Raw genomic sequence first — 15,343 nt, forward strand, 5'->3', positions numbered from 1 at the left:
GCATTATACACTGGCCCGATATCAACTTACACAAATTTAAAACAAAAATACCAAAATGAAACAAACACTCATAATTTGATTCCCTTTCTCAGATTTATTTACAGTTAATCTCAACACAACTGATAGACATGTTGGTACACACATAAAACCATAATATTATAACCAATTTCCCTTCCTCATCCCCATACACAGACAATGGAGCTATAAAAAGCTCATGCACTACATTCCAAGTATATCTTGTTCTAAATTGTTTGAATCCATCCTGACTCGGGTTTTTGGAATCGTTTGACAATAATCTTTGCTCCAGGTTGTTCCAATGTTTGTACAGTTTCTATTTTATTCTAGTTTAAATACTTCAAATTTACTGCCTAACTTACTAACAAAATGTCAACCACAGTGGTCATTGTTAGCCCACATGAACATAAAAGTCATGTTAAAACATACAAGGAGGGTAAACCCTTAGTAATTATTCATCACTCATCAGCATAATTTATTCATAAATAAATATTCATAAATACCCCAAGCCATTCCTATTGGTGGAGAGTGCGTCACATGGGGGGGGGGGGGTGTTTAAACGGTTGATAATGACAGCTGGAGCTGTTTATACCCGGCTGTTTTCGGATAGCATTTGTGCAGGTTAGCCCACAACCTTTTTACCGGGGTTATTGATCTCGCAGCGCCATTTGGGTACAAGGATGCGCTACGACGCGCACGAATGCATATCCGAAAACTGTCTCAACAAAATGAAGTGACATCTGACAAGTTTTTGTGAGGATTTAAGTACCCACCCCACGTTCAGAGCTCAGAAGTCGGAAAACAGATACGTTTTAACGGAGTTTCCTACTTTATTACGCTTTTTAATCAGGGCCTTTATCACACGACCTGACCGGTCTTGTCGCTACCCTTTTATTCCTTTGTGTGTACCTCCCGTCAGAGACTCTACATTACTTATTAACCGGCATCCCAACTTGGGTCTGGTGTACGACATGTACAATGATGTGTCGGTGTACGATCCGATATTTATTGAGGTTGTCACACCAAACTGCAGTTGATTGTCGAAAACAAATTAAATTTAAAAACAATGTGTCAAACCAATTTCATGGTTTATATCTACGTGTACATTCTTAACATTAATTTTCTTGATGTTTTCTAAATGATGTTTACTTGTTTTTTGCTGATGAAAACTTGTTTAGTTACACTCTAAGTAAAACGGATTAATCTATAGAGAAACAATGAAATACCCCAAAATTCAAATTTCCGTTTTACAATGTACAAATTCAATGGAAAAAGCATTGTCCTTTAAAAAAGCTGTTTGAAATTTATAATTATTACTCTTTCTTGCAATTTTTTAGTCGACTACCATTCAACAATAACCTTAGAAGTTCTAAACACAGAGGACAATGTAAACGCAAATCTATCATTACATCGCGAAGAAATAAACAAAGATATTTCAGTTCAATCACTTCTTTGATTCAATCACCCAAATATACAAATTGTAGAATTTAACTGAATACTTAATCCCTTCATTAAAAAAAAAACACGCTGGTTTTCCAGAAAAAAAATAACACATTACTGAGTGGAAAACTGGGTATGGTTTATTACTTTTATCTAAAACAGGATTGGGAAGGATACAAAACCATCAATGTCTAGTTTTAATCTGAAAAGTTACTGGCAGGTAATGAAGTTCATACTAGAGCTTTTTCGTGTGAAATATTTTCCTCTGAAATGAAGTCATATTCGAGAAAGCTGTATATCTTAAAACCTATACAAACCGAAGCAGTTTGTTTCCGTTCTCACATCCAAACTTTTAGGATAATGTGCTCACATGCTGAAAATTGTGCAAGGTTTTTCCCCACTATATTCTCCTGATACACGTTTGCATAACATGTTTTCACCATTATAATGGCTGAGCAAAAAAACCTCCAAGCAATGACACAAACTTGCTTAGCAGATTGGCAGTAATCAGAAACAGTGTGAAATAAGTTCTTTGCTAAGCAGAGAAAATCTTATTCTCCTTCAGCGGCTGTAAACCATTTTGACCCTGCGTGTCATCTCTTGTCAATCCTAATTGAGAAATGCTTGTTTCCAAATCTGGTTTCGAAGAAAAAATAGCAGATCCAACAACATAAAGTTTGAAAAAGGAAACCATCCCTTTTTCTCGTTCGTTAATTACTATACATTATGTTATTTCAATTAGCATAAATTATACTTTCTTTAGGTTGAATACTGAATATCGCCGTGGTTTCGCATTGGTTGAAACGTAACTTTTTATACTCATGAATATTCAACACAGTTATTTACATATTCCTCAAGAGAGGGCGCCATGCATGCCGTCGATTTTGATTCTTTTCAAGTATTTCCTGAAATGTCAATCCTAAAAGAAAATTTAACAATAATTAATAATCACCCCTCATTTCAATACTATTCGTAATTCTTTCAGATATTGCATATTGACTGATATTGATATACGGGTATGATTCGGGTATTTGAATAGTTTAGATTCGATATAAAAACAACATGAACAACGAGAAAACATTTTAAAGTTTTTGACAAACTAGCAAAAAATGAATGTTACATTTCTGAAGACAATCTGTCCATCGGATTTGCCCATCGGGTCTTTATGGCAGAAACGAGTGATGAATTCCGGGACACAATCTTTGCTTATAATAAAATAAAATAAAGCTTTTAACACCGATCAAGTCAAATTTCAGCTCAACCCTTGACTCGGTTAATATTCAAGAAAATAGTTACATGCTTCTACTTAAAAACGCATCACACAACTTTTTGTGTTGATTTCGTGAGAACAACCCCTTATTATATGACTATAAAAACATACGTTACTATTTAGTTTTTTGGTAAACATTTGAAAGGGATGATAAATATCTTTTGGGGCTCTTCTTTTATTTTAGAGTGCCAGTGTCGTGGCTGAGTAGAACCCAAGCTCTTGTTTTTGTGCTGTCAGCAGCAGAGTGTGGGTTCGAATCCCGGTCATGTCACTTTTGCCCTTGAGCTAGCCACAAGTTAGGAATGTATTGCATTCTGCTCTACCAGTCAGGCTCCTACATTCTTACGGACTGTGCGTTGATATCCCTGTTTAAGCCCCAGGAGTAGGTGGCAACACGCCCCTGGTGGTAGATGGTCTGGGTCGATAGCACAAATCAGTTAAGGTTCAATAACGCAGTGACGAGAATTAAAACTTTTGTCAAGTAAAAATACATTTCTGTTGACGGACCGCCACAAAAAAGCTCATAGTTTTTTTTACATATTCACTGTAGACTGCATTTACACATTTACTTTTGTCCTCTAACCGTGCAGTCTGTTTACATGTCCTACTTGACAACAATCACCAAAATATTCGAGAGAAAAAAATCCAGTTAAAATGGCAATAATTTTGTACAACAACCATCTCTGGTTTTCAGTTTGTATTTTTAACATGACGTCACAAGATGAGCACATCGTGAGAAGCTGTAATACATATTGAGGTCAATTAATGTCTGCTGTTCCTTTTCCAGTGGGGTATCTTTCAGTTAATGACTGCCATTCGTTTTCAGGTGGTTTCCAGTTGTCATTCCATCCACTGTGGCGCTGTGCTGGATGCCTACACGGGAAGATTCACATAAACCACTAGAGGGCGCTAACTCGGTCTGCCGTGCGTCAACTCCAAAGCGTCCGTCTCGGTAGGTAAACATACCCATTCTGTATTACATTAAATAACCGTCACTAATACTCGCGTTTTCATGTGAGTTGCACCCCCGGTCATTACATAGTTCATGTTTGTACAATCCTCATCGCTCCAACTGGAGAGCTTGGATGTTTCACCGAATCAGAAACTGTTGGATGCAAAATAAGGAGAGAGAAAAATAGGTTTTTAAGATATCATTAATCAAAAGTCTCCATTATGTCACTCGATGGTGACCTATGGGGTCAGTGTGTGTATAAATGCCCTCATGGACGACCGGCTGGTTATTGACGCAAGACGAATTGGTTTATGCCTCATAGGACATCTACCCTCATTTCCCCCATCTCTTTTGGGGTAGAATGTAAACATTTGCTCTGCATCGCATGAGTCGTGTTATGGGTCAGAAAGGCTGTAATAATTCTTGTAAAGAGACTACATGGAACCATATCAATTACGCGTCATGGTAGCCTCCCTGTACAATACGCGCACTGTTAGTCAATTGTAACAGTCGAAATGGATTAAAGACCCACTCGAAGATGACCCTGGTCACGTGTCATGCATTAATATAACATCAACCTCGATGACCTCGGCATGCCTCTCCAAACAGAGGTCAGTAAACGCATCTTCCCGTTCCCCCCAGAATTCCTTGGAAGGTCATCCGGGTCGACCTTTGATTTACTTCCGTGTCATTAAACGCATTCACACAGGTGAGTAACTTGAGAGAGAGGCGTCTGGTCTGAACGCGGTCGTTGGCTTACCATTGGGACGCCCTCTGTTGTGTCAAAGGTGTTAGAGTTTGGCTTTCAATGGAGGTCCTATATTGCAACAGCGAGGAGACTGACGAGTGATCAACCCGTCAAGTTCATTAACTGCTCGGCCTTTGATTACAAGAGAGAAGGTGGGGTTCTATACCTGGGATCGAGTACCTATCATCAGAGAAAATTACACTTTGCGGGTGGATAGCTTTTGGCGTGTTTGGTTCGCTTCAATTCTGGTGACAGCGTGAAGTAGCCCACAACATGGCGGATCGTAAAGATCGCTGGCTGCTGGCTTTTCAAAGGGTGTTGATGGATAACGAAAATTCGTTTATTCGAGAAGGAATTTTGCGCCCTTTGGCCGCTTAAGTAATAAATAAGATAACTTTGTGCTGTGCAATTAAGAATTATAGGGAGAGACATTTAGAAAACCGATTGTCTTGAGTTGTGTTTTGGTGACATGTTATTACATGTGCCGTTTGTTTCTTTGTCTGTATGAACCTGAACTTAGTGTGTGCAATTTTGTCCACGCCGCTACGTCATTAATGTTATCATTGCAATGACAGAAGCAATGTTATCACTTTTCTTCACTCACTTATGATCAAAGTCAAGATGTTATTTCGTTCTTTCCAGTATAATGATTTGATTGCCTGGTGAGTTGTTTTTATGGAGTTTTGTAAAGTCGGCACTTTTCAAGAGCCAACATTTTCTGATCACAGCTTTCAACATTTTATCCACTGAACAACAAAAACAGTGTATGTTCCATCGTTGAATTGTTGGGCTTAAATCGATTATGGCAATCGAAATTAGCAATGGTAACTGAGGCTTTTATGCTATATCCTTGGCTTTGGTAGAATTCCGAGTGGGAACATTTCCTTTAACATTGTTACCAGCTTTCAGAGTACAGCCAAAATAATGACAGGAGCGGGACTTGAACCAACGACCTCAGGATTACAGTACCGGCACTCTACCAACTGAGCTATCAATCCCTAGTTTTGGCTGTCTCACTGTTAGTCTTGTGTCGGGTGCCATCAACTATTATCCATTGCATTGTTTATGAGTACACTACTCACCAGTACTGGAATTGCATGAAGTACCCGACAAGACGGACTTGTAAGCCAGCGGTGATGGCCGTAGCACATTACTGCTCTCCAGTCCCGTGGCAGCATCCCCAGCGCAGTTCATGGCTCCGTTGGGCGGCCAGATCGGATGGGATAGACCGCTCGGCATGGCCGTAGTGCCGTAGGCCGGTACGTAGGCTGACGCCGCGTGGTGCGGGTAGGCCGTTAACGATGGAGGCGAGGCGACCATGAAGTTACTGACTGATGCTGTAGTGCCATCTTGCAGGGACTGATGGCAGAAACAAAAAGTGAAAACCAGTTTTGATATTTGGGACATTATTATTCATTTGCCACTTGAGAACACTTGTACGGACGCTGACGCTTGTGTCTTTTAAGTCGGCCCGGACATAAAACATCATTTGAGTATGTGTGGTTTCATACCGTAATATTAAACGTAAATAAAATAGAGAACATATAAGTAAACAAAGAAGCACATCTGGCGGACTCGGTTTCCTATTCTGATTGACCCGGAAAGTGGTTAAAAATTACGTTTGCAAACCCGGATTCGGGGCCATGTTTTACCCTTTCCTAATCCTAGGCCACTTTGACAAAGTTTCTGGCTCATCTGACCAAGATATCGGATTGGGTTAATTCTGACCCAAACGTTTTTGCTTTCAAAACCACAAATACTGTACATTGATGTGCAGCACGTGTGTAAGTCCCCTTGCAGTGGACTGTAAAGGATTTTTATGATTTTACAGATTTGTAAGCACCACATTTACATGGGAAAAGATGGTTGACGGTCGATAAACCAAATCTCTGATGTCCTCATCTATATGGGGACATACAGACCAATTGAGCTGTCACCCTAAACCTATTTCACCACGCCTTCGTATTAGAGGCAGACTATACACAAAGTGTCCCTTGTTCACCGTTAGACAATCCAACAGCAATCAGCGAAACTAGATTTACGAGTATGTTCGACCCAGAAAACCAAAAAAAAAGGAAAATATGTCCCAATTTCGGGTAATGAGAACTGCTAGTTTCATGAAACAACTACCCCAGATGACAGAGCCGGCTTAACCGGCATTTTTTTTATTTCCGTTTACAACTCTGTTAATGTTTTGTGTGACTGCAAATATTTCTGAAATCTAAACACAATTCCTGTTGTTAAACTCTCCCCGTTGACAGATGACCCGTATAAAACCCGTGAACATGATACGATGCTTATAGTCGGGGAGGAATGTACAAGTACGCACAACTCTGAACATGGTTAAAACCCAATCCTGTATTTAATTCAGTCCCCTGTCACTTGCCGAATAATGAATCGGTCTGTTGAGTCCATATTCAAACAGAGATTTTACACATTCAACTTTAATAGTACATTGGTTTTTGTTTGGGATTTCTGTTTAATTTACTCCCCTGTTACTTGCCGAATAATGAACAGGCCCTTCACGAATCCCACGTTTTACACATTCAGCTGTAATAGTTTGTAGAATTTGCTGTCTGTTTCACTTCACTTCCCCTGTCACTTGCCGAATAATGAATCGGTCTACCAGCACCAATTCAAATCTAGCTTGTACACATTCAACTTATACAGTGTTTTTTTGTTTTTTTTGCATTGATTTTATTCCCTCCCCTGTCGCCTGCCGAATAATGAATTGGTTTACGAATCTCAATTCAAGTAAAGAATTCACACATTCAGCTTTAATAGTATACTTTTTGAAATGGTTTTCTGTTCTTGGGAACTCAGGTGTTACGTTGGTAGTAACACTTCTGATGACTATTGGGAATTGTGCAATCGGCGGGGAGAGGAACAAGTTGCAAAAGTGCACTAAGTGTGACGGGTTGCTTACACGAAGCGACCATTCTTGAAATGACAATCGTCGTAATGGTGTCGGCGTTTGAGGTTTAAGAATCAGAAAGGTTTACTCCCTCTGTCCATTTTAAACGCAGGAAGACTTTAATTAATCCCGAAAGGGGAGACCCCGTCTCGTTGAGGAATGTAAACAATAATTGTGCAATTTAAATATTTACAGACATCCGAAATGTCAGAATTTGTCAGAATTTTGCTCTGGAGTGATTTCAGATATCTGTTTCAGGGTTTTGAGTGGGTTCTGTTGCAGTAAGAAGTGAGACATTAAAAAAAATTGTCTCTGTTTCGGCCTATGTATATGGATGAAAAGTAGGATTTGAAACTTTGCATGATGGAAATACGATATGGAAAGATTGCGGTGACACCATGTAATGACTATCTCTAATGAGTTGGGGTGGTTCTGAAAAGAACCGTTGGTTTCAACTCGACGTTTCGATCAGTATGCTCTGATCGTCTTCTGGAGAAAAAAAAGACGATCTGAGCATACTGGTCGAAACGTCGAGCTGAAGCCAACGGTTCCTTTAGAACCACCCCAACTCATTAGAGATAGTCATTACATGATGTTACCGCAAACCTTTCCATATAATTATGGATAAAGGCATATGCAAACATAATCCCCTTTTTATGGGCGGAGCGTGGTAATATGGGGAGGGCAAACTCACCATTCGCTTGCCATCTAATCGATGCTGGTGAAGGTTACCGGATGAGGTGGCTGACATGACATCCTTCAACCCACAACTTCCCTGCATGCTTTGCCTCGTGAAGTCCGCAAGAGATACCGAGTGCGCATGCGCCAGGGCTGTGTTCTCAGTGGCCGATGTGGCGTAGAGTCCCGTCGGAAATGGCCCTGATTGGAGGCAATAATACAATATGAAAACAAACGTTCAGTTTAAATCACCAAATCACATTCCACTTCTCTTAAAGGGGTTTAGACAATCAATCTCTAGAGGTCAATGTGTTGCATACATGCTGGCATCTGTGGCGCCCTCTGTCGTGGGCTATCCATCCGGTTGATCCACTCTTGGTGGTGACACTCAATCACCAATCATTTAAATGAATAATTTTGACAAGATGATGTGTTTGTTTTATTAAATGTTATTGTTCGTTACTTAGAACATTACATTATCTAAACAGATGCCATACAGGGAAGGGCACAAGTATGTAAAACAATTATTATATAAATTAGAAGAAACAAATATAAAGATTCCGCCAAAATGTGTGAATTCCTCACGCTATACATCACCAAGGTACATAAACTTTGACCAAAACAGAAACGTTATTAATTATTAAACTCTTATTATGCAGTCAAACAAATCATCAATTTCAACTGATTATTTTATAGAGACAACGATAGTTAAAGTTAGTGAATCTTTGAGTAAGATACATTGAGTATCCTAAGATCATGACTTCAGTAATTTTATCGTGTTATGATTGCGAGTATAAACATGGGTTTAGCCAAATCTGACAAATTGTTAAATTAGCGACTTCTCCCTTCTCAAACGTCCACCAAACTGTCAAGCCAAACTAGAAACTCTCCCCTTATCACCCGCTCGCACACCCCCTCTATGAAAGCAAAGCGAGGTGGCCTAAATGAACTCCAAGGAAAAACTTTGTGCACGTTTTTTTGGCGACGTGTTTGTTTGCAAATCGTTGTCAAAATCCACACAGCTGTGACGAGCGGCCGGTTGAGGTGACGAACCAAGAATTGATTGTCAGTTTGAGGTAAACGTTTTCACCTAGTGATACCTCGAGAGTAGTGAGGTGCCGTCACCACAGCGTTTACTCAGGGAGGCTTGGGTCTCGACGGTGGCGTCGAGCGATTTCCCCCTTAACTTTAAAAGCTCTGCCGTCGATTTCTCCAAACTCTTCCTAACATAAACTTTGGACGGGTTCCTTAACCATAGACAGTGAGACGCAATGAACCCATCATAATTCTCGATAGGATTAATCCTAGCGTTTCGTGAAACCCACCCATGGACCGTCGGGTAAATTTCACGAATCGAAGTTGGGCATGATATTATTGTCAACAAGTTTCCTTAGATTTAAAACATTGGACAAGTTGGGGAAAATACTATTGTCAAAAAGTTTCCTCGGATGTTAAACATTCTTCATTGAACATGCAACGTTTCGCATTAAGTAAAGTAAGATGTTTGTAGAACTGAATTATTTGCCGCCTTTTTATGGCAGCATGACAAGGCGTACACAGATCTTGGTTACTTGTTCACCATTCGTCTATAGTTAGAAATTTGTAAAGACAGAGAGTGTGTCACACATAAATAAAGTTATAATATAAAATTAGAAAGTTTGAATAAGGCTCTTCGCTTTGTTTCACTGATCGGCTGTCGTTGGCCTTGCAGGCACCCCTAACCAAAGGTGTACCGCACCTTTAAAGCTGACTGGGAAAGTTGTCTCTTTTTTTCAAGTGACTTGAGATTTATTTATTTGTTCATGAATTGCTATACTACAACCGTCAAAAACTGACTGGCTTGCCGGGGCAGGTCCGTCGCCCGAGCTGGTCCAAGGCGTCGATGGATGTCGGCAGCGTGGACATGGCAAGTTTGTTCATCCACAGCCCGTATGTAATGGACGTGAACCGAGCTGGCAGATAATTCCCTAGCAAAACATATTTTGATTAAATAACATATTTTAGTTCGAACATTATAATGTTGAGGTAAATCGTGTGAAGAGACAGCTAGGTGTGGTTGAGGTGTCAGTGTGTGGGTTGTATTGCAGTGCTCACAGGGGAAGTCTGTTTTAAAGACACTATTGGTATTTGTCAAAGACCAGTCGCCTCACTTGGTGTATGCATAAAATAACAAACCTGTGAAAATTTGAGTTCAATTGGTCGTCGTCGAAGTTGCATGATAATAATGAAAGAAAAAGCACCCTTGTCTTACGAAGTTGTGTGCTTTCAGATGCTTGATTTCGAGACCTCAAATTCTAAATCTGAGGTCTCGTAATCATATTCGTGGAAAATTACTTTTTTTTTTCTCGAAATCTACGTTACTTCAGAGGGAGCCGTTTCTCACAATGTTTTATGATATCAACCTCTCCCCATTACTCGTTACCAAGTAAGGTTTTATGCTAATAACTATTTTGAGTTATTACCATTAGTGTCCACTGCCTTTAATGAAAGTATTTTGATTATCTTTGTCTGTTTATGAGTAGAGCGATCGTCAGTCATTAAATTGTTATATCTCATTGGTTTTAGATAGATCTATAACGCTGACTCTTTAAAGGTAAAAAAGTCATGAAATGGAAATTTAAGAATGATGACTTGAAGGAGTGGCTTTAAATTCAACATTAAAACGGAGAATAAGTATTTTTTAGATTCTTTTGAAGGCCATCGTTTGTCACAATTCTCAAAGAACTTCAAGAATCTGCCACCATTGTTGTCATGTTCCCTATGTGCTTTAGCCATAACAAACACTGAATGTTATCATAGACAAATGGGACCAGACTGCTTTTCCAATTTGAACCTCGGTTTTAGTCACACTCATTTAAATGACAGAGGAACACTTATTCCAAATGTAGTGTTATAAGTATTTTCATTCCCTAGGACAAAAATGCATCTTTATTTTCGCTTATTATTGACACATTTGGACAGATTTTTTTTCTACAAACTGTTGTCACCTTACAATGTATGTTTCTAAGGGTTGTTTGGGATTGAAGAATAACAAATCTCATTCTAACAGTTGTTTTAATCTGCTATGGCGCGGCGGGGCCGCACTCGCGCGCGCCATTTCGCGGCACGAGCTCAGAATGTGAAAATATTTCGCCAACAACACAATCTTGCGATTTCAGCTTGTCTAAAAACAAAAGTCGACAAGTGTTCAACGGCTGTGTGGCTGAGGGTGTAAACATTCAAATAGTCCGAATGTTTTTTTCCACTGGCCCCATTTCATTCAACCAGATTATTATCCGAGTTTAGAAGGTCTTGTTGAAAGAGCGATTTGCTTTAAGAGCCCATGGTTTCTATATCATTCACAAGGAGTGTTTTCCTTCATTTCGATACCCCCGTCTGATCTGAAAAACGATCCTCGTTGAGTATCGTTACACTTAACATTCTCAAAAAACGAAACATGTCTGACATAGATATATAAACAAGCCAGTCTGTCTGGCTCTATACGTGCTAAATTTGTGCCGTTAACTTAGTTCAAATGTTGGAGTTGTCGCTCCACAAATTACTATCCATCGAAAGACACAGTGTACCTACTCGTATCGTGTGCGGTGCAGAAACTCGAGTCAGTACCGCATTCGTGCATCAATGTTTTCTCAGATTGCAACTGATGACTTAAAATCAATAAAATAACTAAATGTTTCCTAAAGTGTCACCCTGTGACACCGGGACGATGATTAATGTACACCGGTCATATCTAGTCACCAGACCCACGGAGGGATCACTCTGAACGCCCCATGTTGTCGGTTGGGGGGGTTTCTGACTCTTTCGCTCTCTCACTGTATTTACACTTCAGTAGAACCTCAGCGAAAGCAAACTGTAGCACCAAACGGGCAACAGAAATAAACATAGACGTGTTTCAAGAATAATTGATCATCGCTGGCTTATTTGTTCTTGTCTTAGTTGGACATCCAATACATGATATAATTGGTATTTCTGGTGCGATCTGACGATCACCCATGGCGAAGTTGTACTCCGGAAGCTATTGGGAGACGCATGGGCATTCACTAAACACGGGGAGGAGTGCGGCGCCCATATGTTCGCGCTGCAAATCACTGCGCATGCATTCATGGCACTATTGGTTTCCATCTCTCTCTGACATTGTCCCCGGTTTTAGTTTGCAGTATGCTTTCTTCAATAGCCCTCCTTATGTAGAAAATATGGTTCAACTTTCAGTTAGCGTACTTGAATACCAGTACAGGCCAGTGTGTGACGATTGCATGACGAAGCGACGAGACCGCACTATAGCGGCAAAGGGTGTCAAACACGGATCGTGATGCCGCATATGTTTTCCGTATGCCCCGGTAATACAAGGCGACTCGCATAGACACACGTACACGTGTAAATCGAAATTTATTACCCGTAATTATCGGTTAGTGTAAATATTGATCAATGTAAAGACCAATTTGTGAGCTCCAAAAGCAAAGCTGGGCCCGTGCTTGTTAGGCGTCGTTATTACGCCATCAGGCCACGTGTCTTACTGCCTGGGCCAGACGATGGCTTGAATGAGAGAGGATATCTGGTGTTAGGAAGCGAGGCAAAAAGCTTGTTTACCCAGTTCACTTTCTACACATATCAATGACCGTAGCAAGGGATACCAAACATCACTGAACGCAGAGCCTTTGAATTGAAATGACAGTAAAGTGATCTGACTAGAGAATACAGAACGAGTTGAGAGAGTGGGTTGGGGAAAGGGGGTGGGATAGGTATTTGGAAGGAGAGTAAAGGGGATAAAACGCAACAAAGGGAAATGAGAATAAAACGGTATATCGTTGAAATTGAATTAGGCCTATGAACAAAAAAGTTGCACGAATAGGGACAGAATAAATTGAAACCATGACGTCAATATCAGAAACCCTAAGTTGTTGTCAAGCTTTTATTTTGAAGTTTTGTACATAAACTAAAATCTGATTATAGAACAGCTGTACTGATGGAGCTTTAAAACTTAGCTATGTTTTTATGTTGAATAAATTAGTTCCTATTTGTATTGCATTGAATTTATTCGTAATGAAAAACTTCTATTTGGAGTAATCGTTAACCGCTTTCGTTGGGAATTTGTATTAATATATCGGTGATAATATAAAAGAGCATTTTATTATTTCTACTAACTTTCAGCTGAATTATTTGGTTTTAAAGACAGTGGACACTATTGGTAATTATCAAAGACTAGCCTTCACAGTTGGAGTATCTCAACATATGCATAAAATAACGAATATGTGAAAATTTGAGCTCAATCGGTCATCGAAGTTGCGAGATAATAAAGAAAGAAAAATAATCCTTGTCCCACGAAGTTGTGTGCGTTTTAATGGTTGATTTCGAGACCTCAAGTTCTAAACTTGAGGTCTCGAAATCAAATTCGTGGAAAATTACTTCTTTCTCGAAAACTATGGCACTTCAGAGGGAGCCGTTTCTCACAATATTTTATACCATCAACCTCTCCCCATTACTTGTTTGTCACCAAGAAAGGTTTTATGCCAATAGTTATTTTGAGTAATTACCAATAGTGTCCACTGCCTTTAAAGCCAGACAAAACCAAACCAAATTGACTACGTTTTGGTTCTGCATGCTTTAACATGTTGGGAATTCAATAACCTCCCGTTGTGGGCTATGGCGACCAACCGTTTCACATTTGTCATCAAAAGACGGAGGAGAATCCTTGTGATTATTACCCGGGTATATAGCAACCCGATAGGCCGTGTAACGAGTCACAATGCTAGTATGTCAACCAACCTGTGGTTTACTTCAATCACCAAAAACAAATTCTACCATTCGGTTTAGTGGCGAAGAATTTCTTCATTTTGCATGTGCCTTCATTTGTGCCGATATATAGCAGCATTCTGACAATTTCTGGCAGCGTGAGGAAAAATTAAAACAACATTTTAATTTAGGCTGAATTATTCACAACGTTTTCTTGGAAATTATATTTTTGGGGATGGGTACTGTGGGGGTAAAAGTGCCAGTGTACTATGTCACTTTGAAAAATGAATCGTGTGCATCGTCTTGAATATGCCCGTGTACATTTTAAAGAATGAGCAAGGAATTTGGTAAGATTAAAAATATTACCGATTACGAGTTGTATTAAAGATCGTCGTGGTTGAAAACGTTCCTTATAGTTTTGTTTTAAATGCTGTTTCTTTTTTAGAAATGAGTAAAACAAGCGATCTTGCGAGATTAATCACACAATGTTTAAAAAAACTCGTGACTCTGATGACCGATTGAGCTTAAACTTTCACATGTTATATTATGATGGGTCACACTAAATTACAGATACTGATCTTTAATAAAAACCGATGTTGTCCTTTGCTTCAACTTCAAGTGAGTAATTTAGCAAAGTAATTTGAAAGTGTGTAATAGATTTACCCCACCTTCCTCACATCCTCAAACGAGTCCTCTGCGATTGCTTGACAGCAAAACTCAGATAATTTATACATGGTTTCCTGAGATTTCCCACCTTTTTTTTCATCCTCAAACAATTAGGAAGAGAGAAGTTATCTGCGCGTGTTCGAGGTTGATTGACAACAAAAAGCGCCTGAAACATTGATAGGTTCCGGGTTGAATTAAAAGACTGACAGCCCAGGCTGTACTCAGACACCCAACTACTCCTCTTAAGCTCCATGGTGTTATATGCACCACGGGCCAGAACTCACACGCCCACCCTTTTAAAGGTGATGTACCCCCCCTTTCCTCCATTGTGGTGTGAGGATTTTTCTCTCGATGGACCTTTTGGTCGACCCCCCCGGGCCATAGTAAAGGGAAGGGAAACGATCAGCGGACACAGCACGGTATACTGTGACTGGATGGGCTCTCCACTGCTCTAGCCCAGAACGGGGCCGCTCGCAAGGCCCCGGGCAAACTCATCATGATGACGAGCCAGGCCGTAGAACTGCAAGCCGGGGCTCATTCAAGACCAACTAAGATTTAAAACTCTAGCTGCAATGTTTTAACTCACACATTACTTTAAACTAACAAAAAAAAACATACATATGTATTCCACATTGAATCGACCAACCGTGTTTTCTTAGGCGAGAAGTAAGTGCATTTCTTTTGTTGCCGAATGTTTTTTTTTATTTCTTACAGTCGGACGTCAAATTGACGAATCGAAACCTTATTCATAAAGTCATATCGGTATGTAATTGAGAAAGTCATATCTAGTATGTAGTTATGGTTTGACGAATAAGTTCAATGACTCATGTAATAGGTTTGTTCGCGGATCTTATAATATTTCTTTTCATCCATGTAACGTTTAGCTATTTCGTTTTCTGTGTATTTTTTTCTCAAATTTCAAAATGGATT

The 15,343-nt window shown here is 39.7% G+C and overlaps 1 protein-coding gene across 1 annotated transcript in view; it reads right to left on the minus strand.

The window, feature by feature from the left end:
* Positions 1 to 89: 89 nt before the first annotated feature.
* The window catches only part of LOC139945646 (uncharacterized), a 57,180-nt gene continuing 41,926 nt past the window's right edge, over positions 90 to 15,343 (minus strand). The window contains exons 3-5 of the mRNA XM_071943047.1: positions 8,034 to 8,218; positions 5,508 to 5,784; positions 90 to 3,830 (exon numbers count right to left, since the gene is read on the minus strand). Of these exons, the coding sequence (XP_071799148.1) occupies positions 3,769 to 3,830; positions 5,508 to 5,784; positions 8,034 to 8,218 (524 nt within the window). The 3' untranslated portion in view covers positions 90 to 3,768. The remainder of the gene's footprint in view (positions 3,831 to 5,507; positions 5,785 to 8,033; positions 8,219 to 15,343) is intronic.

The sequence above is a fragment of the Asterias amurensis genome, chromosome 1 (assembly GCF_032118995.1).
Source record: "Asterias amurensis chromosome 1, ASM3211899v1".
Lineage (NCBI taxonomy): Eukaryota > Metazoa > Echinodermata > Asteroidea > Forcipulatida > Asteriidae > Asterias > Asterias amurensis.